The 27,804-nt window shown below is 47.7% G+C and overlaps 1 protein-coding gene across 1 annotated transcript; it reads right to left on the bottom strand.

The window, feature by feature from the left end:
* Positions 1 to 26,374, bottom strand: LOC115515713 (solute carrier family 22 member 5). The gene is made up of 10 exons (XM_030317795.2): positions 25,932 to 26,374; positions 18,239 to 18,342; positions 11,769 to 11,923; positions 10,593 to 10,764; positions 9,266 to 9,392; positions 7,454 to 7,554; positions 5,307 to 5,521; positions 2,961 to 3,143; positions 1,799 to 1,934; positions 1 to 1,434 (listed from the first exon to the last, which is right to left on the bottom strand). Exons 1-10 carry the CDS (start codon positions 26,322 to 26,324, stop codon positions 1,347 to 1,349), a joined length of 1,674 nt encoding a protein of 557 aa, XP_030173655.1. The 5' UTR covers positions 26,325 to 26,374; the 3' UTR covers positions 1 to 1,346.
* Positions 26,375 to 27,804: the final 1,430 nt, after the last annotated feature.

The following is a 27,804-nucleotide window of genomic DNA, read 5'->3' as shown; positions in this document are numbered from 1 at the left end:
TGTTATTTAAAAAATCATTTTATTTATTAAAACATCTTCATTTACCAAGGCACTTTAGTAGCTTTCACAAAAATATGGTTTTTATCCAGGTGAAGCATCTGCTTTTGGAGTACCGTGGTAACATAATCATAAAAGAAAGTTACACTGAACACAAAATATCTCCCAATGTTACACGACTGAAGTGAGCAACTCTGAAAGACTGTGAACACAGTTTAACTTTCTTCTTTGTAATTTTTTCCCATGATTAGGTATCACAAAAGGAACTCTTATAGTGACGTCATTTTTGGCACTCAGAGAAGTGCTTGTGGCTAAGGCTGATTTCTTTGCACAAAGGGCAATGGCAGGCCATCGCCAGAGTGATTCTGGGTTGGAAAAAAAACAACAAAGACACAAACCAGGAGGCTGAAGAACAAGACTTTCCTAAAGTCTATTCTGAAGGGCAAATAACTTAAGCAGAAAAAGACATAACAAACAACAAATGAACAAACAAAACACAAATATACAAAATCTACATTATAGTTTTGAGAAAAGAGATGAGTTTGCTTGCCTCTCTTTCTCACTGATACACTTCCTTCCAATCATACATCAGAAACCACAGAAGCTAAGAGATGTGATTCACACAGCAGTGGAAAACAAGAATAAAAGATTCAATGATGCACCTTGTATGGGCCTGGACAAGCCCAAGGCTTTGATCAGATGTAAACAAGTCAACCCAGTAGTCACACTGAGTGGCACCAGAACTCACAAATCAATGCACTTGCCCTTCTTCCATTATCTGCTCAGTTCCCTCTGTATTAATTACCTTTAGGTTTCCCCAGATCTGTGCTCTCCTGCCTGGGGGAGCAACAATCCCACTTAATACCCCTTAAGACTAAGAAAGTGTGAGAAAGCAAACCCTCTGTGCAATTATTTGTTTTCCTCTAAAGTGCACCACTAGAGGGAAATGGGGAGAAGATTTGGGGGGATAATTAGACCTCCAGTTTTGTCAGGAGTCTTTTCAGGTGGCCTGAAATTAAGATGTAAATTTACATGTGCCTCTCTTATTCTTCCAAGTCCCATTGGTTCTGGCGAACAGTTAACTTCTTAGGGAGTGCCAAGTCCACCATCCACCAAATCCGGGAGTTAAGATGTATCTAAATTTGTCACTCTGGAGGGAAGGTAATGCCCTAGGGCCACATGCAACCTCTGAGTCTGGGTGTCCAGCCAGGAGCAAGTCAGACACAGAGGCAAGAGCATGAAGGGTGGAGATGTCCACTGCTGAAGGGCTCAGTGTCTGCACAACAGCACAAGCTGTTTCTGACAAGACCCTGTCCCTCTCCTCACCTTCTCCCCTACTGGATGCTGTGTTATAAGGCTGTACTTTTAAGCACTTTGGAGCTTTCTTCACCATCTTTTAACATCCTTGTGTGGCTTGGAGTTTGCCTGTACTTTATCCTACAAAAACAAACAAAACTAGTGTTAGCAATGAATCTTTAAAAAAATGTCTACCAGTCTCTAAATAGTCAAACAAAATCCAGAACTGAGATGATCTCACTAAGGGGGAAAAAATCTTACAGCAGATTCTAAAAGGTTTCTCCTGGTCTCTTGCTGTCCCAGAGCTTGTGGGGTGGTGGAGATGCACATGGTGACACTGTGGTCTGTCTCAGACCAGACAGGACAGTCTCTAAGCACCTTGCCATTTCTAACCCTCTGATGGCTAAACTAGCCCACGGTGTCTGGGAGAGTCTGTAGGGAACTCTCAGCCAGGCCTGGACCCAGTGCATCAACACTGCAACCCAGCAACCCAGCACAACCTTACCCTTTGACCCTCAGCATCTGGTCAATGGTGTCTGGGAGAGGGGTGCCAAAGCTCTCTGGGAGGAACAAGGTGAGAATGGCTGTCAGGATAGTCAGACTTCCCATGAGAATGTAGGGCAGGAAGCGGTCATAGGCACCTATGGCAAAGACAGAACTCTAAGCGAGGGATGCAGTCAGACTTGGCCTCCCTTCCTCCCTTTGTGCTCCCAGGACTCTAAAGGGGACCACGTGCCTTCTCAGCCTCTGCATCTCCCACAGTCTGAGCTACCAGATTGAAACCTGGCACCTGGACAGGTCTCAGAACCCAGAGTTGGCACAGACGTGCCCAGAGGTCCTGCAGCGCCTCACGGTACAGGGGAGGGGTGCGGGCTGGGAGGAGGGCACTATTCCTATCTCCCAATGCTGCATTTCCACGGAACTCGAGGTTCTCATCCAGGCACAGCAGTAACTCCTCCACCTCTCTAGATATGTCACAACCCGCTCACTTTGCCTTAAGGCCAGATAATGTGTTTCTGCTTGTCAGATTCATGTAGCATGTTCACATGTTCTGGGTACTTTCAAGGCGGCCACCAACACTCCCCAAAGATGTGCAGGCTGGGGGTGTGCAGGAGGGAGAAGCTGCCATGGGGAAATAATTCCAAAGAAGAGAAAAATTGTGCCCTGTTACATAAAATGGCACAAAGCATATCTTTACACAGTATAGAACCATGGTGTAAAACCAAAGTGTTCCAAATTACGGTAATTCTCAGTTCATCCATCAGACGTCTTGAATGGACATCCTTCCCTCCATGTTCCTTTTATACTCTGACTCCAAGAAGAAATTTCTTCAATTAAGTACATGGGCTCCCTATACCATGCTGCAGTTTCTTAGGACAAGGGAACTAGATTCTTTGATGGAAGGCCTGGGATAGCCAGAGCAGAAACAAAACTCTACTTATCTCACTGATTTCTAGCTAGTGCGTAGGTTGTTTTCTGTTTACAAGTGAGTGCCTCCTCTACAGTGTGCCTGGACACAGGCCCTCTCTAGGCATAGATCTGGTACTGGATGGATCCCATCTGCTATGTGTGCCTGCTTTGCTGTTAACAACCCACCAGAGCTCACATTAAAGGCAATCAGTGCTTCCACACCACGGCTCCTGCATGCCCCAGCCCACAGGACTTACCGAGGTAAACAAAGTAGGGGGACACAATGCTCCCCAGGCGGGATGCTGTGGAGCTGACCCCCACACCCATGTTTCTGACCACTGTGGGATACAGCTCGGCTGTGTACACGTAGACCATGGAAAAGGCAGCAGTGACTCCAAACTTGCCCACCATCACCAGGACAGTGGCCAAATAATACAAATCTGGAAAGGCAAAGGGAAGGAAGTAGAAGGCACCAACCCACGGTACGCTGCTATTAGGCATTTTGTATCTTTTTTCCCGAAGCAAACATATTTTCTCCTTTCTGGGATATGGGGGACAGTTTCTCTAATGACCTTCTGTGGGATAAGAAGCTGTAGCCAAGATATCCCTCCAAGTTGCTTCCTGAGAGGAGGCTGGGACCCACAGCTGTGTGAGGACATGCCCTTCTCAGCCTATAGACCACCGAAGTGAGCCTCTCAATAGCCCAAGTAAACCTGCTCTAGTCCAGAAGTCACTAAAGACATGCCTGGCGAGGGGTCAGGTGGCACCCCAGAACCGCACACTGCAGGCACTGTGGAATCAATGAATGACCTGTGGATGAATGGGGTTCCATTCTAACTCATTTCATGCTTTCCCTCACATAGACCTTGACAATTCATAGGACAGCAGATCCCCAGGAATAATCCTATCCATCCTGCTCGCTGTACCAATGAGGCACAGTGGCCTGTGGGTCACCCTGAGCTCTGGTGTGAGCTCTATGTATATATGCCATGCCTGTGCAGAACAGTGCCAGGCTCAGGCACCCACAAACAACCACCAGAGGCCCCCATATTCATGTATCTGGATACCATGATGGAATACGAAGGTCCACACACTGTTCTGTGAATTCTGGAAGAAGGTTGCCTCCTTATCCCATCAGTAGGATACCAAGATGGTTTTAAAAATAAAATCCACTTGAGGCACCTGAGTGGCTCAGCTGGTGAAGCATCTGACTTCAGCTCAGGTCATGATCTCATGGTTTGTGAGTTCAAGCCCCACATCGGGCTGTGTGCTGACAGTGCTGAGTGCTGCTCTCTCTTTCTGTACCCCACTCACGTGCATGCACATGCTCTCTCCCTCTCTCTCTCTCTCAAAAAAAAAAAAATTGGGGCTCCTGGGTGGCTCAGTCAGTTGAGTATCCAACTCTTGGCTTTGGCTCAGGTCATGATCTTATGGTTTATGAGTCTGAGCCCCACATTGGGCTCTGCACAGACAGCATGTAGCCTGCTTGGGATTCTCTCTCCCTCTCTTTCTCTCTTCCACTTCCCCACACATGCTCACTTTCTCTCTCTCAAATATAAATAAGATAAACATTAAAAAAAAAAATCCAGCTAGGGGTGCCTGGGTGGCTCAGTCGGTTAAGTGTCCGACTTCAGCTTAGGTCACGATCTCACGGTCCGTGAGTTCGAGCCCCACGTCAGGCTCTGGGCTGATGGCTCAGAGCCTGGAGCCTGCTTCCGATTCTGTGTCTCCCTCTCTCTCTGCCCCTCCCCCATTCATGCTCTGTCTCTCTCTGTCTCAAAAATAAATAAACGTTAAAAAAAAAATTAAAAAAAAAATCCAGCTAATGGCCTGTGAGACCCATGAGGTGCCTGGCCCGTTCCTTCTCCATCCCTTCACCTCTTACCGGCTCCCTCCTTCTCCTCAGACATGCCAGAGTTATTCCCTCCTCAGGGTCTCTGCCTCTGCTGTTTCTTCAGCCTGAAATGCTCTATGTGTAGACCCTCTCACGGTCTTCTCCATCATTCCATCTACGTCCTTGCTCACTTGCAAATGCCTGTTCTTCAGGGACACTGTCCATGACTGCTCTATTTAAACTAGCTCTCCATTGTCCTTTATTGTTATTATCAAAGGTGACCCAGTCTGCACCATATTAACCATTTTATTTACTGGTTTGTTGTCTTCACAACTAGTGTGCAAACTCCAGGAGGGCCTGGGGTTCTGTCTGACTTGTTTAATTCTGCGTCTTTAGCCCCAAGCACAGCACCTGGTCCACAGAGGCACTCCGGAGCTACTTATTGAATACATGACTAACATAGGCCCAGGTTCAAGAGTAATGGGGTTGGCTCTTTCTTCCCCCTTACTCTGCAGAAGACACATATGCACACCTTAACTTGGGAGAGTTAATGCTCACCACCAGCTCTCACCACTCCCCCAAAGCCCAAGCCATGATGAGTGTCTGGTCCCAGGAGACACTTTCTCTTGATTTTTTTGATGGAGGATGCAGATATGCAAGTAAGCTGTTTCTGCGTGATTTCATTTTCTTCGTTAATGGGGGGACACAGCCTGGTAGAGAATGAGTGAGTCAGCAAAAACTCCAGACCACAGATGCATGTGGCCCCTACCTGGAGGCACCAGCTGCACGAAGAGGAGGACGCTACCGCCCAGGAAGAGGGCGGTGGCCATGGAGTAGCGCCGGGGCAGGTGCTGTAGCAGCAGCCAGGCCAGCACGTATGCTGGGACTTCAACCACTGCTGACAGGAAGCAGTTCACATAGACATCCCCATGCAAGTTAGGAGTGTCAAGGGATAGCCCAAAATAGCCCACTGAGATGGTCATCCTGGAAAAGAGTGCGGGAGAAAGCTGGAGAAATAGCATCCACGTGCCTCCCAACCTCAACAACTTTTAAAGTACAATTAGTGCAGGAAATTTAAAACTATCCTCGCCAGGAGGATAGCGGGTTTAACCCTGAGCCTTACTTCTTAGAACAAAAGATAATTTCCTCCTAACCCCATGTTAACCCTGGACCACACCAATTTCAGAGCATTCCAAATAGAAAGAGTCCCAGCGAAAAGGCTTATATAATTCAGGTAGATTTACTTTGTTGAGAAAAAACAAAAACAATAACCACCTCCAACGTGCTTCTCAGCTTTAAAAACCCTAAGCCAAAGTACTCACAAAAGCTACTTCCCTACCCTGTGACCCCCCCGCCCCTAAATCCAGCAAGTGCAGAAGGAGGGAGAGAATGAGAAAAGAGGCATGTGTCAAGTAAGGTGTGACAGGACTGGAGGGATAAGATAAAACAATCATTAGGTCAAACATTTGGAGAAAGACCTCCTAGCAGACCCGCCATCTGTGGCTCTCAGCCCAGAGGAGGATGGACAGAAGCGGCTGACCGCAGCCCCACTGTACTTGTGGACAAGGGGAGGAGCTCCCGATGGCAGGGCCACATCATCTCTCATCTACAAGCTTCCCAATGTCCCAGGCTTGGACCCTATCCCTGGTAGGCATTCTCTCTGCTGATGACCAACACTCTGGCAAACCAGACCTTTAGGCATTAGGATGTTTCGACTCATCTGCATGTTGAAACCACAGCTGGGACAATCAGGAAAAAGGAAGTGTCCAGGAGTCCCTGGGAAATCCAGAGGTGGAAGAGCACCTAGGTGAACCACAGAATAGGTGACTCATCATAGGCTGGCAAGTCTGTGGTGCAGGATGAACACCGGTCCTGTCTGAGGCCAACACAGGTGTGGTGCACTGCCCTGAGGGGTCCTGGGCAATTCCTTGGAAGTGAGTGACTCACAGTATCCCCCAGGGAGCAAAATAGCTGGCTGCCTCAAAACTGACAGCTCCAGTAACAAAGGACACTGAGATGAAGCCTGCTGTTCTCACCCAGCAAGCTCAGGTATTCTACAATCCCAAGGGTCTGGCCACTGAGCCAATGCTACCAAGGCACTAGGCTGTGCCCCCTGCTCTGGTAACTCACAAATGCCCTCCTGACACGCTTGGTGAAATGCCTCATTAAAAGGAGCCTGAGGACATCTTGGCTATGGGCCCTGCCTTCAGGACAATCTGTGAACATCCCAAAGGGAGGATGTTCTGCTTCCACATTCCCAGACAGTACTTAGCAGTCTCTGTAATGGGAAGGACATAACGTTTTCACTTAGCTCCTTCTTTTTTTTTTTTTTTTTTTTTTAAATTTTTTTTTCAACGTTTATTTATTTTTGGGACAGAGAGAGACAGAGCATGAATGGGGGAGGGGCAGAGAGAGAGGGAGACACAGAACCGGAAACAGGCTCCAGGCTCTGAGCCATCAGCCCAGAGCCCGACGCGGGGCTCGAACTCACGGACCGCGAGATCGTGACCTGGCTGAAGTCGGACGCTTAACCGACTGCGCCATCCAGGCGCCCCTTCACTTAGCTCCTTCTTAAAGGCCTCCCCTGTCCTCGTCAGTCACTGTCTGAGGTGCAGGGGACAGAAACAAACTAGGGCCCACAGTGATCAAGGATCTGCCTCAGGACCTGGACGGTTTCCCCAAAGACCCCACAGCTTCCCAAAAAGCCCCCACAACAGATTTCATTCTCCTTTTCTGAGATTCCATCAAGCTAAAAATTGTGACATGCCCACTTCTTTCACTGCAAGGCAGATCCCTTACGCTTTCTGATGACACAGGCTTTCAATTTGGTCTGAGACACACATTTGCAAATGAGAGGCCTGACAGCCACTGCCAGAAGCTTTGTCAGGAAGCCTCAGGTAGGTCTCACTTACGCACCACAGAATTATGGACATGACAGTGACCATTCGGATATTCCGGGTTTGAAGCAGATCCAGAATGCTGTGGGACTGTTGTTTCTTGGAACTCAGGTCTTGTAGCTGCAGGAATGATATGACAAGGGTATGGGATGGAGAGGCTGGAGACTCAGAGATTCAGTAACACGCCTGAACCCTATCATCTTAGCTTTCTGCGTCTCCAAGTTGGTGAGTGTTTTATGTTTCTTTCTTGAAAAGAAAAAGTGTGCTGAGTGTATCTTACGCTGCTGCAGAAGGCAGGCATCCCCAGGCCTTGTCGATGACACATTAGTGAGCAAGAATAAGGAAAAGTAGGTGACCCGTCCCTCAGGGGATGCAGCCAAGGCAGAGGCCCAGGCTGACAGCTCCTTCTCTGCCCCACCCCCAGCCACCATCAGTGGCCACATTCCAGGGAGGCCTTCCGAGCATTCCTTCCTGAGGCTGGCTCCCTGCCCTCTGGGTCAGAGAGAGAAACTGGCTGTGCACTTTATTGATTTGATATTTTTAAAGAATTAATGTTTTGAGTCCTCATACCATGTAGTTATTGGGTTACTTCCAAGGAAAAAAATTTCAGATAGAAAAACAGGAAAATTGACCTCAGCTTCACCCAGAGTAACTTCCTATGAAATTTGGCACAGCCAAGGACATTAATAAACCACACGTCTAAACACACTGATGTTGCTTTCTTAAACAAACCCAGCTTTGGAGTTTGTTTTTCTCAAGTTAGCAGTTCAACCAAAGGTCAAATTTTGACTTTAATGGAGCCCCTGAAATAGCCTCATTTCCTCAAAGATGCCAGTGGGGCTTATGGGTTCACCCAGACTGACCCCTCACTGAAAAGCCACCAAAGCTACCACACTTAAAAGCCCTCCCTGCCATCTACTCCCGCCCTGCCATCTGTGTGTCAGAGGCCCTTCCAGTATGTGCTGGGTGGGAGCTGTTGCTGGGCCAGCACTTAACTGTGAGGCAGGCAGGGCTGTTGGTGGCCAGCAGCTTCTCTGATGCCTGTAATAACTGGTCTCCCTTTCCTAAGCCCTGGTCTGCACCTGAGTCCTGAGTGTTTCTCACGTTCCTTCTGCACACACTTCAGCATGACTGCTAGTGGCTGTTCTCACAGCCTTGTCTTCCCATCAGATCAGAGACACATTCCAGGACCCCATCAGCCAGCAATTACAACTTCTAACCTCTTGTGGTAGTCATGAGACTAAGGAAAACTGCCTGCTCTAGATGGTGGAAGGAGAGGGAACAGGAGGGAGAATCAAGACCCAGGAATAAGGCAGAGCCAGGAAATTACCCATGGCACATGAGAATAGGGTTTGCAGAGAGGGGTGGCATAGGCGGAAAAGGCAGATATCAAAAAGGAGCTGGCTCCAAGATGATATGCAACACGAATGACTGGTGGGTGGAAGGACACTGGACATTTCTAACTCCAAACCTACTTTTGCTCCATATTTTACGTACTATTTTTTTAAAGATGAGAAACTACCTAAGACATGAGAAACAATAATTCCCCATGATGCCAACTTCATGCAAGTCCTATTACTCAGAGTGTTTATTATTCAAATTAATGGTTTAACTATATGATTGCCTAGAAGAGAATTACATAAGTATGACAACCAAAGGTGAAGGTGAAGAGATTTGGACAACTGGTACCTTCTCCTCAACATGTGAATTTGAACAGGACCTGCTGCAGGGCAGCTGGGGCTTGGGCAGAGAGAGGGCTGGGCTCCTGCGTGGTGCTGGCCTAAAATCATGGTCACGGACACCCTCTGCCCAGCTCCCTCATGGCGCTTACCTCACTTGAGTCAAAGATAGTTGAGGGTGCAACAATTCCATTGATTTTGGCAGCCCTGCGGATGATGACCTCTGCCTCTTCAAATCGTCCCTGAGAGATGAGCCATCGGGGGGACTCTGGGATGAACCTGGATGTATAAGCAATAATCTCACTGGGACAGTCCTGCCCAACAGACCAGGTGCAGCATAAGTGGAAGTGGGAAATGGGGTTTTAGAGTTTACATTTGGGGAATGTCTGGTGTTTCCAAGCGAGAAGCAAAGAGATGGTTGACACTATACCCACTAATGACCTGAAGTGTGAGCTTTTGAGTACCCTCAAGAGTGCACAAAATTTGGAGGGTCCTGTGCACCGGGACGAGATTCCTTCTTAGGCTGGCCACCTCCATTTCTAAAGAATGGTGGTGCCACCTGCTGGACACTGAGGAGAAAGGCACAAGATAAGTTCCTGAAGCCTGGCTTCTGTCCTGGGCCTGGCCCAGTCCAGACTCTTGCCCTGTTGTACTTTCCTACTTGTCCCCAGCATCCACAGAAGCTTCTGCACTGGCCTCTTAGCCTGTAGTTTTTCCTCACTTCCCACCCCTGCTGCATCCAAATGACTTGTCAGATCCCCTGCCTATGTTTATCAAAGCACCCGGGACTTTAAGACTTTATGGATCTTATTTTCTACCTCACCAAATGGACTCTGCCCTTTGGTCATGACCAGGAAGGACTCATGCTCTGCTCTGTGTCCTCTCCCACTATGCTCTGTAATGCTCTCTGCTCTAAGGGGAGCAGTGATCTCACCAACCCCACCTGCAAGGGGCAATTCCTGCCTCAGCCGCTCTGCTGTGTTCCCACTCTTGGTATGGACAGCCTCCTCTTTGCCTGTCCAAGTCCTCTATCTTGGAAGCCCATATGGAGCCTGGCTTCCTCCCTGTAAGCCAGGGGACTCTCACTTCCAGTGCTCTCCCTCTTCTCCCAGTGCCTGTGGTGTGAGGTCTTGGCAACACACAGCTGGAACCAGGGCCTAGGCAGTCTTGTCAGTCTGATAACTTCCTGAAGGTCATACTAGACCCCATCGTCTCCCGGCTACAACTTCTTCCTCTCCTTGCGCTTCAATAAACCCAGCACAGGACTGAGAACAAGTCTGTTGATGTCTGGGGATTTTGTTTTGTTTCCTTTTTGGCTTTTCCGGTAGGGAAAAAACATTCTGAAACAACTTACAACTAATTTACACTCCCTGTCTCTGGGAGCCCAAATAGGGATTTGTGGCTTGCTGCTGCCCCCTAGTGAAGGCCAGGTGGAAGACATCCTGTGGATGGGCACCCCTGGGCACAGGCGACACTCACCACCAGAGCGCGGCACACAGCACCCCCGGCACCGTCAGCGCCAGCAGCAGCATCCGCCAGTCTCTGATGAAGTAAGCAAACAGTGGCAGCAGCATGTAGCCAAACGCATAAAATATGCACACTCCTAACGTGGAGAATATAATACGAACGGACTTGCCAAGGATTTCTGTTCCTGTTCAAAACAAGGGAGGAGTCATGTTAGCACTTTAATTTAGGTAATTTCCTTTTTGATTTTCTCTTATGTAATTTTCAACAGAAATGGAAGCAGCCACGCCCTAGGAAACGGTGGGATTCTGAACCCCGTGCAGTCTGAGCGCCCACTGGGGGTGCCCCACGCTGGCCTCTTAGGCTCCTCAAGGACAGTTCTACCTTGAAAATTTTATCACTTCCCCAAGCTGTAAACTAAAGATGCCACGTTAGGCCTCAAAATGTACTCCTCATGTGAGGAAGAATTTATTGAAGGGGAAGTCACTATGAAGGATGCACATGGGGGCTTAAAGGAAATATTTTTAAGAAAAGATTATTCTATTAGACGTGAAGAGAAAGAAATAATCCTTTCAGCATACAACCCAAGGAACCCAAAGACCAATAAGCTAGAGTTGGATTCCTCCAAACAGTGAGAGTGGGACTTTCAGTGAGAACAGGCCAAAGTACTGCAGTGTGTTCTTGGAATTAAAACCCTAAACATCACGAGACTAAAGTCCATTCATATCAATTCGTTCTTTCCAGTCACTTTCCCTGGACACAATGCTTTACAGAAGAGGCAGTTTTCTTCCTTGGCAAACCTACCATTCATGGCCCTTGCTCCTCACATCATGTCTCCATCTTTCCTTAGCAACCTTAGCTCTGGGAAGGCTCTTTTTTTTTTTTTAACAGATGATCTTGGGTGAATTCTAGTAAAGTGGCTATTGAATACTAATGGGGCCAAGGTCCACATCTCAGAGACCAGAAAAGAACTGGAATTCAGCCTTCAGGCTACCGTGCTCCTAGTGACTCAAGGCTGGGCACTCAGAGGACTCAATTTCACTGCCTACAAAACTAGGTTCAAGCAGTGCTGGTTGGTGTTGCTAGAGACCACTTCCCCTTGGGGGACATCATAGCTATCTCCAGAGAGTGGGTGGTGGGATGATGGTGAAACACAGGATCAAGTACTCAACTCCAACTTGATGGCCATACCCAGGACAAATGCTGCCACATAGTTGGAGATCTGGCCCATGCCCACAAGGACAAACAGTACAGCAAACATCTCAAAGTTCTTCGAGAAGATCTGTAGGAAGCTGAAGCCTGTCTGCATGCCCATGGTCACAAACAGCACGTTCTTCCGACCAAACCTGGGAAGAGAGTGACAGAGATCCAGCTGGGAGGAGGTGGCAGAAATGGGCTCCACCAAGATGGGCTTCCCCCAGAGCTCTCCAGGGAGGGGCTGTGGACAGTGCTGCCAGGGTGCAGTACAAGGACAGTCCTGGTCTCCAGTCCCTGTGCTGTTACTTGCCCTCCCCACTCCCCAGGACCAATGTTCAGCCCAGACACCAGGACTGCCCCCAAGGTAGTGCCAGAAATATGATAATGATTGCAAGGGATTGAAATGTATTCATTATGCTTACACCCATACATTCAGAATGTAGCTTTTTACAAGAGAACTGGTTTACTTTGGAGGATGATGGAGAAACAAGCCATTTTAAATGAAGACTGAGAAATAAAGGAAAAGAAACAATTGTCACATATCCAAAGAATGTCAATAGGAACCAATAATAGGTGAGGGGAAATATCATTTTATGAAAGCATTCCAACTATTAAATGAAAGAGAAGTGATAAAATTAGAATATCACCATATTATAATCTTTAATAAATGGACAGATTTGGGAATTATGTTTCAGTGACTGCTAACGGTCTTTTTATGAAAAGATAACTGAATACTGCATGCATGATTTCTAGTCTCACTAAAGGGTATGAACCTGAATCTGATCAAGTCTCTATATCCAACTACCAATATGCAAGAGACACAGAGAAAAGAGGAATATGCTGAAGTGCACCCTGAGTATGCAATCAGCAAAATCCAGACAAGAAAATTCTACAGAGGAACAATCCAGAGTGCAAGAGATAAAATATATGGTAAAGAAAAGGATGGAGGCAGAATCCCTTAATCAAAGTAGACTAAAAGACATATCAAAAACTTTTTAAGTGGCCAAGACTAGACCTGTGTTTAAGGATGCACATCAGGAGGATAAAACTACAAAAAACCCACAAGGAAGTAATTAGTATAAAAGTCAGGCTGAGGGGCACGTGGGTGGCTCAGTCAGTTAAGCATCTGACTTCGGCTCAGGTCATGATCTCACGGTTTGTGAGTTTGAGCCCTGCATTGGGCTCTGTGCTGACAGCTCAGAACCTGGAGCCTGCTTCAGGTTCTGTGTCTCCCTCTCTCTCTGCTCCTCCCCCACTCATGCTCTGTCTCTCAAAAATAAATAAATGTTAAAAAAATTTTTTAAGTGAGCCTGGTGGTTACCTATGGTGGAGAGAGGCTGTTGTACTTGAGACGGGACATGTGCATGGGGGCTCCTGGGTGGCCAGCAAGGTTCTATTTCTTGACTCAGTGGTAGTTACAAGGTTATTTCCCTGGAATAAGTCATCAATCCACCACACACTTGTTCTGTGTGGTTTTCTCTATGTTCATTTAAAAAAAATTTTTTAACTGTTGGTTTTTTGGGGGGTTTGTTCTGTTTTAAAGATAGTATCACAGTCAGAGAGGAACAAGTCAACGTATTTCAACCAACCTAGCAGGTTCAGCTGGAGTCTGGCCAGGGCTGGCTGATACCCATTTTCATTCAATGAATGTTTACTTGAACCTCAATTATATACTAGGCACTAGGGATACTTCTGGATTATAAAAAAAAAAAAAATTGTTGTTTCTACCCTCAAGGGACTTACAGTCTACAGTTGGTGGGACAGACAGTAATCACATTCTAATCAAACAACCACACTACTGAAAGTACAATTACACGTAGACATAAGCGCACTGAATGATCACCACTCAGGTTCACAAGGGATACAACAAAAGAAACTACTCTGGCCTGGGACTAGGGGGTGGGGATGTGGGCATTCAGGGAAGGGATCCCCAATGATGGGGAGCTGATGAGGCCCGAAAAAGAAGTTATTACTGACAAAGGGAAGTAGGCAAAAGGGACCAAGCATTCACAGTATAGTGGAGGAGACCAACATTAATCAGATGATAACACCTCTTAATTACCAATTTCTGATCAGTGCAATGGAGAAAAGGCACAAGGAAGCATGAGTTGGCCTTCATGGTTGAGGAAGGTTGGGGTGATTGGGGAACACAGAGAAGAGCATACACAAGTGCAGCTGGAGGAGACAGGAGGACATGCGCAGCCAGCAGCCAGCCTGAGTGGTGTCAGCTGTTCAACAGAAGGCTGCCGGGGTCGGTGTGTGTGTGGGGGAACCAAACCGCACGAGGCCTTGGTGCCATGTTAAAGAGTTTGGTGCTTGTCTCCAATGAAACAGGTTTAATCTTTGTTTTTGGTGCTAATGGCATCCAGTAGGTAGAGGCCAGAGATGTTCTAAACATCCTAAAATGCCCAGGATGTCTCCCACAACACAGAATTTTCTGGCTCAAAATATCAATAGTGCCAAGGTTGAGAAACTCTGGTCTAGAAGGAGACCATCTCCCCCTGCATTGTTACATAACAAGAGTACCCTACACACAAACCTAGGGACGGCCCCTTCCTATAAGGAGACAGGGATAGCCTTTACCCATGCTGTCCCTTCCCATGGGTTCCCTGGGATGGTAGGGAAGAGAAAGACCCAGGGAATCCTTACATAGCACCAGTTTTTGGCAGTCCAGGGCTGGGACCAGAAATACTCGCTGTTAAAGTCTGTCAACAAAATGTCAACCACACATATGTTAGAAAACCAGGAAATATCTGACTACTTTTTTCTAGGGCTATGCCCTCTTATAATTCACACACAAGAAGGTAACTCGGTATCTTCAGGTAAAATGCTGCGACAACCCAGGATTATTTTAACTGCTCTTGAATTTCAGGCTTATTAACATTCTAGAAAGGAGACTAAATCTTTGCCCTATACAAAAAGTTACTGTTGATACCCTAGACAAGTTGAGGGCATGAATCTACTGCTCTGAGGTCATTTCTTTGGCATGAGGTCATTTTTTTGAGCCAGCTTACTTAGAAGTAATGAGATCAGAAACTGTCCATCCCAGCGAGCCTGGTGCCTCCCATAGGGGTGCAGACAAACTTGAGAGGTGATGCTAGGAGCTGAAGGCAGGGCTGCACCTACAACAGCTACACTTTTAGCTGCTTCATTTACTTGACATAGATGACCCTACTTAAAAGAAGTCTGCTCACGTTTTTTACATTTTTAAAATACTGCACTTGCCCTTTAGAAGGCTAAGGTAGTCCTCAATATACTCATTAATTTTCCTTCTACTGTTTGCTTGGGATCACATCTGTGGAACTTGAACACTCTCCTCAGGCATTCATGGTGTTCCTGGTAATCAGGTTCTCAGGCTAGCCCACAAAGATCTACTTAACCCATGACATAGTTGACCCAGAAAAATGCACTGAGTTTCAACTTTGAACTTGGGGTACTTCCTCCTTGATTTTTACATCAAGGAAATTCCTCTGAGTCTTAGCTGCCACTCAACCCCGTGAGAGGAGATTTCCTACCGACCAGCCCATTTGGAAGGTCTCAAAGAGCAGTCCTGGGCAGCCCCTGTTCTCACTCTACACCCTTCCCAGGCAATCTCCTCCACACTCGGGGGCTTTGCCAAGGGTTCTACGGAGCTGACGATTCCCAAATGTGTTTCTCCAGCTCAAACCTCTCATGGAGCACCATAGCTGTACATCCAACTGCAGGCTCATTTCATCCACTCAGGCCTCTCCCAGTCACACCAGATTCAGAACACTCAAACTGAGCTCCACTCTTCTCCTACAGACATGGTCCTCTTCCAGAGTCCTTTGTCTCAGAGAAGGGCTCTGTTGTACAGGCCTCAAATCTTCCTTCTTCTCCTGCATCCAACACACAGCCAAGGGCTGTTGGTTGGACCTCCTACCTCTCTTCTCCATTTCTACCACTGTCAGCCTGGTCCAAGCCATCATTTCCCACATAAATACTGTTACAGCCTCTTATGTGGTCTCTCCACAACCCCTCTTTCTCCCTTTCAGTCCTTTCTCTGCAAAATTATCAGATAATCGTAAAAAAAAAAAAAATACAAATCTGATTATACCACACTCCTGTTTTTACAAAACTCTCAGCTCCCCACTACTCTGTGACTAAAGCCCAAATTCCTGTCCATCAGCTAAGCTTGGCCTGCTCTTCTGCTTGGGCCTCCATGTGTCACGCTTCCTCTTCATACCACTCTCCACACATCCACCAAAGAGGACTTTTTTCCAGGTTCTAAAGTGTGCCGTCTCTTCTGGAGTCTAGGCTTAAGTACAGCTCTCTTTGCCCAGAATGCTCCTTCCTCTCTGCACCCCTTTATCGCTGGCCAGTTTCTACTCCTCTTTCAACTCCCAGCACATTGTCATCTGGTCGGGGTAGCTTCTCCTGGCCTCCTCTGTCAGACTCTCTCTTAGCTTCCTGTACTACTTCTCTGTATCACTTACACCACAAAGGACAAGTACATGCCTCAATTAGTTGTTTAGTACATTCTGCCTTGATAGAAGGCAAATTCTGGAAGAGCAAGGCCCGAGAACAGTAGTCCACACAAAACAGAGCATCAAGGCTCTAAGGGCCCAAATCCTAGCTCTGCCACTTGCTGGCTTTGTGACCGTACAAGCGATTTAACTACTGTGGGTTTCATTTTCCCTGTCTGTAAAAATAAGAGTAAGAATACTTCCTACTTCATAGGGTTATGATGAGATTATTTGTTCTTTCTTTTAAATTTGTACAGTGCTTATGAGAGTGTCTAGTACATCTTAGGTGCCATGTATTTGTTAGATAAATATAAGTAATCAACTGATGCTTACTGCTAGATTAAAGATCTAGGGAAGCAAGGTCTTTCCTCCAAAAGAGCAAGTGTCTCAGGATCGTCTAGAATTGTCAATCAGTGGTCATGGCCCACCTGACTCTTTAATGCTCGCTGGTGACTGCGGGAATTTGATCCTTTTCTAATTTTTTTTTTAACTTTATTTATTTATTTTTGAGACAGAGACAAAGAGCATGAGAGAGAGAAGGGCAGAGAGAAAGAGAGAGAAAGAGAAGGAGGGAATCTGCACTGTCAGCACGGAACCGGATGTGGGGCTCAAACTCAAAAACCGTGAGATCATGACCTGAGACGAAACCAAGGGTTGGATACTCAACCAACTAAGCCACCCAGGCACTCCGACCCTTTTCTAATGGCTAGATGACACTTGGAAAACACAAATCTAGTGAGAAATGCATTTATTTCTCATGAAGAAAGGATTCTCAGGTAAAAACAATAATCTAAACATGCCAGAACACCACCCTGAGTTTGTGCTATGGGACAATATGACTTTGTTCTTTAAAAAAAATTTTTTTTTTAATTTATTTTTGAGACAGAAAGAGACAGAGCATGGGCAGGGGAGGGGCAGAGAGAGGGGGAGGCATAGAATCCAAAGCAGGCTCCAGGCTAGGAGCTGTCTGCACAGAGCCCAACGTGGGGCTCGAACACACAAAACATGAGATCATGACCTAAGCGGAAGTGGGACACTTAAATGACTGAGCCACCCAGACACCCCTGACTTTGTTCTTAAGGTAGGATGACATTCTCATCCTGAACTTCTCTATTAAACCCCAACCAGCTAGGAGAATGCTGGGACTCCACTGGGTGATCCAGTACAGCCAAGGACCTTGGGTGAAGGCTATTCTTCTCACTGTGGACTTCTCCAACAGACCTTGGAGCCCTAGAGTAAAAAGACAGGGTATAATGGATCCCTCTGAGGACTTCATGGAAACTATGGACCTTCCTCCAGAAAAAAATGCTCATATACAATCTCTAAAATTTTGCACATAATTTCAAGAGTAGGTGAACTCCCTAAGCCATGAATGGAACTTGAGTTAAAAACCTTGGAATTACACAAATAAGCTGCTTATGGGCCAAAATAGCACATTTTCTGCTTGTTGTGAAGTAGGTAAGATAACCAAAGGTCTCTTAGCTAAGAGGCACCATCCCCATGAACCCAAGAGTTCTGCCTGTTATGCCACTACCAGCTAGTGAGATCTCCTCTCACCATGCAGAGAGAATGATGGTTTGGAAAATACAGAGGTGGTCATTCATTGTAGGCCTTAAGATCTACGAAAAATTCATCTGCATGTGTGTGGTGTCTACCTCTCCAAAGCTCAGGGACACGAAAGAGTCACCTAGGGAAAGCCAACTAGGCTGGTACAAGAAGTGAATTATGGCATATTTCTGGTTCAGTGGGATCATGGATATAATTCGCTCAGATTGTTCTGCTAAGCAAGAATTAGAGAGGAGGTTGTTGGGTCTCTTTACCTAGTATGGAATATATACTATAGACACAGCTTCCTCTTCTTTTAAAACACAAGGCCCTGGGCTGAGAGACTATCATCTGAAGTCAAGCGCCAGGCACGTACATGCTCCTTGCTCGGTCCCATGGTCCCCTGCAGCTGCAGGAGACAGACACCCACCTTACCTGTCTGAGAGCTGCCCCGAAACGAAGGAGCCCACCAGCACACCCACGAAAAACAAGGAGACCGTGAGTGGGGCCTTCCAGTCGTCCTCACACACCAGGTTCCACTGTAAGGGAGCAAAGGGACATATCACTCACTTCTTTTGTTAAATGTTTTAAATTTAAGACTTCTTGTTAAATTAAATGAGAATATCCTGCATCCCTGCAGGTTCTGTTTACATTACTGCACTGGTGCATGACCTCATTCAGGCAGGCAAAGGCTCATGTGGGCAGCGAAGCAGAGAGGAGGTTGCCCCTCACAGGGAGAGTGGGCCCCTCCCATCCTGTTTTTCACGGCTTTCAGCTCCATTGTTTTGCTACCAATTTGAGGAGGGGGGGACAGGTAGGGAGCAAATACTGTGGCCTTTCATGGTCACTTCTAGGAATCTGTGGATGGGGCAGGGTACTCTTTCAGTGGGGTTGAGGCCATTAGGATGAATGGCACAGGAATGGGTCTAGAGTGGGAGTCTGGGGCTCTAAGAGTCAAGGCATCCAGCAAAGGACTGAGGCCAGAGGGCCCGGAATGCATCATGTGGATCTGTTCTTGCAGCTGGACCCAGGTCCCCACTCTGGGCCAGTGAGCCCTGGGATCCTTAATGCTGTGCTAAAAACACTAGGCCAAATTACAGCCAAGAGCTCTGAGCTGGGAATCAAGAAACTGGGTTTAGCTTCTGCTCTACTGTTAAGTGGTTATCCAATGTCAGTTAAGATTTTCCTCCCTCATTGTGCCTTAATTTCCCCATGTGTAAAACAGGGATCGAGGTACCGAACAGGCTGCTCCGCTTGAGTTTCCCAGCTCCCAGTGCATAGTTCCATCTATAGTTACCATGAAAAGAGATCTGCAGGCATGGGGAAGCAGCTGAACATTCATATGGTGGGTTGCCCCAGCCTAACAAGGAGCCAAAAAAAAAGAGAGGAAAGGACAAAACAAAAAGCTTAGTGGTTCCCAGAAAAATGTTTCCCAGAACAGAGAAAGATGGTGCTCAGTAATCACCAAGAAGGCTGCCCTCCAGGAATGCAGACCCTTGCCTGTCTGGTGCCAGGCTGCTGGCCTGCCCTCCATGGAGCCTGCTGGCTCCCCAGTAACAAAGGGGTGGGGCGATGTGCAGCTTCCAAGAAAGCATTTCTTCCAGGCCAGTGACAGGGGGAAAAACAAGCCTGCTTCCCTGCCCCACTGGGCATGTGTGCACATAGCCTCCAGGCACCTCAGAGGGGTGTGAGGCAGTCCATGAAGAACCCCCACAGCTAACAATAAGGGTCACTTGGCCACATAACTGGCTCTCCACTCTGGAATAAGCATGCATCTTGGATGGGCTGAGAATGGTGTGGTGATCCTCACTGCAAGGAAGAGGTAGCAATCTGAAACTCAAATCTAGAGAAGTTTAGGGGCGCCTGAGTGGCTCAGTTGGTTAAGCATCTGACTTTGGCTCAGGTCATGATCTCACGGTTTGTGAGTCTGAGCCCCCCTTCTCTCTCTCTCTCTCTCTCTCTGTCCCTCATGGGATTCTCTCTCTCTGCCACTCGCTTACTTGTGCTCTCTCTCTCTCTCTCTCTCTCTCACACACACACACACACACACACACACACACACACAAATCTAGAGGAAGTCCAGATTAGCAGGAGGCAAGAATAGAGGAGCACCAATGTCCAAATACTCAGGCAGCCCTCCTACCCCCGCAGCCTCAGTGGTGCTAGCATCTAGATACCATCTCTCTTCTAGGAGGGTGAGTGCTCCCAGGGCAGTCCTCATACAGACACGGCTGCTACAGTCAGGATGGGAGTGACCAGGGAGTGAGAGCTGGGGGACTCGGTAATGGGGTGCGAGCCTCTGGCTCTTAGGTGTTAGAGCTTCAGGGGCCAGATTACGACTACCACCGCAGCTCCTGACTATGATGGGCTCTATTCCCAGCCAGCACGCATTACTTTTGTAGCAATGGAGATGCAAAACTGAAGAGTCAGTAGCTGCTTCTCAACAGGATTCGCATGAGGGGTGGGAACTGATACAGCTGAGCTAGACTGGAAATCCACAGGGGCTTCTATAGTGAGTTCTGGAGCAGTAGACCCCTCCCCCAACAATGTCACGTCTCCTGATACAGGCTTATAGGGAATTCTGTGCTGACAAGGCCAGGTGTTACCTGAAACCAGGTCAGACTATCCCCTGCAGGAGACAAGGTGTCTGTCATGCTCATCTTGGGATAGATTCCCAGGGCATCTTTCCAGTACCTGCAGCCTCAATCCCGCCACTTGGCCCAGGCTGTCCTTACTCTGGGCAAGTGTGTAACTCCTTGGAGTAACTGGGCCCTTTATCCACCACTGAAGATTCTTAACAATCCTCAGGACCTGGTTTGGGGCCTCCAAAAGCAAACCTGCGTTGACACTTCCTTCCTACTGGCCACAGACAGCCTATGAGTAGGGTCAGGAAAGATAATAGGTCTCAAAAAATGAACACAAGGGCAGCCATGGACTAGATCCTACCCAGCCAACCCATTCAGCCAACCCAACGTGTCAGCCACCAGGATTGCAGTGGACTCCAGGATTTGGCTTGCATCCTCTTTAGCAGAGGTGGGCTGAGAAGCCCTTAGAGTCCAGGCTACGTATCAAGATTTGTGTTTGCAGAGGAATCTAGTGTTCCTATCCTGAGCTCGTGGCTCCCCAGCTGTGACTAAAGCAGCTATAGACTAGCTCATGGATGCTTCCTCTTGGTTCGTGGGATAGGCTGGTACTGGCTGATGATAGCAAGTCTCAGTGTTAGAACTAAATGTGTGTTTAAGATTCAGGTCATGAGTCTAGCATTGTGACCCCTCAGCTGGGTGAGCTGTGAAAACAGACAGCCTGAAAAAATCTAAGAGCCACTCTGGCAAGGGTCCAGACTTGCCATCCTTCCTGTTCAGAAATGTGCCTCTCTACTGGTGATGGTTTCATGGATCTCTCTCACTCAAAGCTTTTCAAATTGTACACTTTACTTATGTGCCATTTATTTTCTGTTATTTACACCTCAACAAAGCTGTTAATGTTTTTTTGTTTTAATGTTTATTTATTTTTGACAGAGAGAGACAGGGCATGAGCGGGGGAGGGGCAGAGAGAGAGGGAGACACAGAATCCAAAGCAGGCTCCAGGCTCTGAGCTGTCAGCACAGAGCCAGATGCAGGGCTGGAACTCACAGCGAGATCATGACCGCGAGATCATGACCGCAAGATCATGACCTGAGCCAAAGTTGGACGCTCAACCGACTGAGCCACCCAAGTGCCCCAAAGCTGTCAATGTTTTTAAGAAGAGAGAGAACTGTGTCTCTTGTATGCAGTATATAGTTATAGCTGCTTCTCAGTTATGGGAAATAGAGATGTGATGTAGATCCCTGGGACTAAATGTTCTAACCTGTGAGTTGGCTGGAAGGGAAAAAAGACAGGGTCTGTGCCCATAGGGCAGAAATTCTTCCTGTGATGTACCTGGCCTGACCGCATCAATGGTCAGACACGCTATGCTGGTAAGCACCACCTGTTACTGAATGCCATGTGTTCCTACACACATTTCATCCTGCCTCCTGCTGCAGTTAATGGCAGATCCTTGCCCCAAGGCTGTCTGGGCAAGGAGACAAAGAATTTGCTGCCATATCCTCTATAACGCCTGGCAGTGCTCTACAGAGGAGAGGCTATTTGGTACATAGTTGGGTGAGGGAAGAGATAAATAAAAGGGCTGTTAACTTACAACACCACAGTATCTTTTGGGCTTGGACCTTAGGCTTGGCTGCTCAAGGCCCAGATGAACCCAAAGCTTCAATCTCTAGAATTTTTTCCTTTTTTTTCTTTCTTTTTTTTTCTATTTAACCCCTTCTCTGTGTCAGCTCTAAGAACTTTAACCCAGGGTGTCGGTTCTCAGCCAGCTAGAGCAGGGCTCAATCTGACCACTCATGTCTAGATGGTTCTACTAAGACGGTGTGTACAGGGGCCTCAGGGACCCAACAAGTAACTTCTCTGGTTGCCATGAGCTCCAAAGGCAGGGCTGAGGGTCTGCTCACTCACTCTCCCTTGAGTGAGACATGTCAGCAAAGACCTAACAGTGAGGCACAAGCTCCGGGTCTTTCCACACTGAGTCAGCCCAGCCCTGCCTCCCCGGTTGATGTGGTTTTTCCTTCAGGCAGGCTTGTAGATAGCAGTGAGGGCTGTCCTATCTTCCAAGACTTGGTACCTGAGATAAGACTGACAGAAAAGCCAGTCCAGAGTAAGAGACTTTCCAGGACAATAAGGAGTGAGTCAAAGTATTGCCATGGGCTGGGGCAGGAGGCTTCAGAGAAGCAGAGAGTGGCCAGAAGCAAGGAAACACACATGACTCCCAGGTCTTAGCTGAAGACACCCTAACTGATGGGTGCCAGAAGAGCTAGAAGTTTCTCAAAGAATCTTTCTGGCTGCTAGCTGGGCTAGAGAAATACCAAAAAGCAGGTGGGCCAGGCAGCCTGAGAAATCACCCAGGTTTCAGAAGAGGGGTAGTCCTGAATCAAGAAGCACTCAGATATTGGAGCAACACTGCAAGGTGGGGTGGCTGATTCTCTAGTACTCCAGGAATGACTGAGGGGCAGGGAAGACGCCAGTCTAGAAGCACAGGGACCACCAAACTATTCCCGAAACATTCCCTTTCATCGCATTCCTTTTCACCTCCTTTCCGCCAATCCCAACACTTTGTCACAGATCCATTTAGGGGCAAGCCACAGTTTGTGGGCTGGGAGGTTACATTTTCTTTAAAATATTTTGGTCAATGCTTTCTGACCACCTCCAAGTTTCCCTTCTATGAATTAAACTGTCCTTTCCTTCTTTAGCTCTCAAACTTTAGACAACATTTCTTTTTTTTTTTAATTTTTTTTTTCAACGTTTATTTATTTTTGGGACAGAGAGAGACAGAGCATGAACGGGGGAGGGGCAGAGAGAGAGGGAGACACAGAATTGGAAACAGGCTCCAGGCTCCGAGCCATCAGCCCAGAGCCTGACGCGGGGCTCGAACTCCCGGACCGCGAGATCGTGACCTGGCTGAAGTCGGACGCTTAACCGACTACGCCACCCAGGCGCCCCTAGGCAACATTTCTTAAGTTGTTCATTAATCCATTCACCAAAAATTTCCTTCAGTACCCTGTCTATATCCAGCCTCATGTCAGGGAGATGCAAAGAGGTAAATCTACCACAACGTTTAGTACTACATGTACATACTTGATAACTTCAACAAGGAAAAACAATTAAACAGGAGACCTATGGTTTTCATCTTCTGTTGAAAAACAAATAGGAATTCAATACCAATGTACTTATAAACACCTCTATGTATGATTTGGGGCTGAGGGCAGGCTTGAAGCTTTATCAGACCTGGAACTGGCTGCAGTGATCAGCAGGCCAGGTCCAGGTTGGAAGAAAATGGGTCTTAGAAAAATGGAGCCATCAGAATGTTAATGCAATAGCTTCCAGGGGTGACTATTCACCTAAGAGGAACAAACAGCCTTGGGCTTAAGAGTCAGACATTCCAGAATCCCAAAACAAAGGGCTAAGTAATGTATTAACCTTGTCTCCTTGCAAAGGCTGAAAATGTATATGTAGGTAAAAGGGCAGGCAGCTCTTATGAAACTGCCAAGACAGCTAAATAAATAGGCTAAATACAAAAAAGGAAAAGACTGACATTGGCAGCAATGTAGCTCAAGGACCCTTCCACTATAGCCGACCTTTGGGAGCTCATCAGTGCCACCACCAGTCTTAGCCCAAGACAGGATAGGGGCAGTGAAGCAAGAGCAAATGAGTAGGGTAAACCAAGGGACTCTAGAAGTCAGGGTAAAATCCAAAGAGATGCCATGAGCTTCTCGTGAATTCACTGCTTCCCCTTTCATTGGGCAGCCAGAAGCAGAATTTGCAGGGACTCCTGTGTCATGAAGTATGGCTTCCCCTTGGTGGCCTCAGCAAGCAACCTGAGGGACAGCCTCTGCTTTCACAACTCACTGGCTTCCAGGGGTGTGACAGACTTGCTTGTGACGCTAGGAGCGAGGACTTGTAATGACTAGGAGTTTTGATTCTCTGTCGACTCTTGGGTCACAAAGCACTGTCAGTGCCTCTCTTGTCAAGTATCAATACCTCAGGACAGTGGAATGATATCACTAGCTGAGAGATCCCAGTGGGGCTCAGATCACACTCCTATTACATATACATGGCAGTAAGGAAGCACAGATGCTGGGGACATCAAACATCCAAACATACAGAGCACAAGCGTGCACATCCATGGACACAAGAGGCTCAAGGCAGTGATCAGACTCCCTTGAAGGGTGACAGCCTCCAGAAGCAACATAAAAGGGGCCTCCAGAACCCCTGTGGGCTTACAGGAGGGTTTGATGCCATATCAGGACCTGTGCACACTCCCTTTTAGAACTCTCCCTGTGAACCCTGCCCTCCTTTCAGGTTGTTTCCAGCTGTTCCAGACTGGAGCTAAACATTCCAGATTCAGCGAGATGCCATTGCCAGGAAGCTTTCTCTCATCTGTGAATCCCTGATCCTGACACTTTGTGAACCTGGGCACCTAGGTGCCTATGGAGGACTCTTTTCACTGCTCTGCTAGTTCATTTCTGCTTGAGACCCCAGGGAGTCCAGTGTCTGAATAAGATGCAAAGCACATCTACAAGCATCCGTTAACGTGATGCCATACATGTAGTACTAATGACTGCAGGGTCACTGGGAGAGACAAAGCTACCCAAAAAGGAAAATCCAAGGGGCTGGGGAATAAGAAGCACCCCCCCCGCCCCCATGCTTCCTATGAACTAAAGTTGTATGCTTTAAATCTGCCCAACGACATGGCCTTCGAATATTCTAAAGCATTCCAGGTGAACAAGTCAGCCTGAATCGATGTTCAGATGAATGGGTCCTATAATTCTGGTAACTAAACATAAGCAAAAGGTAAACAATCTCTGATAGGGTATGACTAGACCGACATTTTGGGTGAGGGTGGGTGAGGAAAGAGTAACTGGAGAAAGGAGCACCGTGACTATTTTATACACATGCTTCCCTTAGTTTTACAAGTTCTTTTTTTTTTTTTAACATTTTTATTTATTTTTGCGACAGAGAGAGACAGAGCATGAATGGGGGAGGGGCAGAGAGAGAAGGAGACACAGAATCCGAAGCAGGCTCCAGGCTCTGAGCCATCAGCCCAGAGCCCGACGCGGGGCTCCAACTCACAGACCGTGAGATCGTGACCTGAGCTGAAGTCGGACGCTCAACCGACTGAGCCACCCAGGCGCCCCTACAAGTTCTTAAGAAAGGAGTGTTTCTCTCTGAACAGATGCCAAGAGGCTAGAGAAAAAGCGGTGACAGCCCCTTGGCCCAAGCTCTGAATTTGCTCAACACCCCCATCTCCATCTAGAAAAAGTCTTTGATTATTCACGGTCTTAGAGTATCTATTAGGGACCACCGTGGCCTTCTTGGCACCCTCTTCAAGGTGGCCATTAACAGGCGGCTAATAGGACACTCGTGCTGGTAGGGGCATGGTCTGGTTGGAAGTCACTTTTCAAAGCGTTGCCTGGAGGATGCCCACTTTGAGGTGGATAGTGTACTGGGGGAGAGAGAGTGACAGCATCCAGCGCACACCTTGTGGGGTGCAGTGCGAAGGTCCTCCCCATGTCCTCGGCCCCGGGGCTAGTACGCACCTCAGTCACGATGGTGGACAGGTAGATGTCCTGGCTAAACTCCCAGCCATCCAGGCAGCTCTCCTGCTCCAGTTGCTCCAGATCCAAGTCGCGCCCCGGCTCCAGCCCCAGGGCCGAGAAGTTGGCGATCGCCGCCAGCCGGTAGCGCCGGCAGCTGTGAGGCACCTCGCGACCGTCCTGCAGCCGCAGCGGGATACTGTGGTTGCGCCACGCGCTGCTCAGGTTCGCGGTGTCGGGCACCCGGCAGCGGTGCTCCGGGGTCGGCGTCAAGAACACGACTGACATTCCATTGAAGCCGTTGGGGATGATGCTGGCGCTGAGCAGGAAGAAGATGAGGCGCTGGAAGGGCCCCCACTCGCCCAGAAAGGCGATCACCTCGTCGTAGTCCCGCATGCCGCCTTCAGCGGCCAGCGGCGCGCTGCCCGGGGTCGAAGGACGCGGGGGCGCGCGGCAGCGCGCGGGGGCGGAGGCGGGGGCGGGAGGTGGAGCGTGCGCGTGCGCGCCAGGCCCTCGCCGTGCGACCCAGAGAGGGAGGGGTGGTTTGTCGGCCCTCTGACTGAACGGGCTGTCGCGCTCCAGACGCCAGAGCGGCCTGCCTGCAGAGACCTGCTTTACATAGAGCTCGAGGCTGGGGCGGGCTCTGGGCTTAGCGGCGCAGACGGAGAGGCGGGACTGGGTCTGTGCGCGACGGCGGGTGGGCGGGCCCCAGCCGTTGCGCGCACCTGTGGCTCTCACGGGGCGCAGATCTGGGGTCTAGCTGGTTGGCGCCGGACCTTTGCAGGAACAGTCTTGGTCTTGCAACCCAGGTAGCCGTGGTTCGGCTTAGGAAGGCAGTGAGACTCGGCGTCTGGCCCAGCGCGGAGCCAGGGGAGGGGATGGCTACACCACCGGAGTGCGAGGGTCAAGTATAAAAATACTGTCCCTCCATCCCCGCCAACTTTTTACTGACTTCTCTTGAGGGACTGTGACTGGCCCAGAGTCTCCCTGCCAGTTAACTGACCTTGACACCGCCCATCCTTGTAACAGTGGCAGGGATTGTTTTGAAAGTGGAACCGTTAACTACCCTAATGGAGAGGCTGGGAGCAATGACTTTTAATTCTAATCCAAATGCCCTTTCCATACTTTGGTCTGCGTCAAGCCCCTTTGTTGTCCTTTAACTTGTTAAAACAAATATTAAAAATCTAACCTCGAGAGTATTGACGATCCCAGTCTAGGATTAAATGTTCCTTCAGATTAGGTATTTGCACAATTGGCTCAATAGCTGGTAAAAAAAATAAAACAAAACTAGATGCTTCTAAAGTTTCACATTCCAATAGATTACGTTTATAATTTAAGTTTTTCTAGTATTCATATTAATAAAGTGACCAGTTTTAGCAAATAAAAATATAAGATACCCAGTGAAAATTTGAATTTCAGTTAAAAGGGATAATTTTATAGTGTTAAAATATAAGCAGGAACATATGAAATTCACATGTAACTGGGTGTCCCATATTTTATCTGGAAACACTACATATTAAGAAAAGTAAAAAGGAATGGATGAAGTTAGTTTTAATAATATGTTTAATAATATATTCAGTCTGAGATTTCCAACATTATCATTTCATCATGTAATCAACATAGAAATTAATGAGATATTTTATATTCTAATATAAAAAAATCATTGATCTTACTTTTCTTTTTCATACTAATATTAAGAATCCAGTGTGTATTTTACGGCACATTTCAATTTGGATTAACCACATTTTAAGTGCTCTGTAGCCACATGTAGCTTTAGTGGCTATCTTATTGGACAGCACTGTTATAAAGCCTTTAAAAATTAGGGCTGCTAAATTTAACATTGCAGTATATTCCTTTTTTTAGAACAGTGGCTTGG

This window comes from Lynx canadensis, chromosome A1 (genome assembly GCF_007474595.2).
Source record: "Lynx canadensis isolate LIC74 chromosome A1, mLynCan4.pri.v2, whole genome shotgun sequence".
NCBI classification, from domain to species: Eukaryota; Metazoa; Chordata; class Mammalia; order Carnivora; family Felidae; genus Lynx; species Lynx canadensis.
The sequence above is the reverse complement of the archived record's forward strand: the minus strand, read 5'-3'. Positions and strand labels throughout refer to the sequence as shown.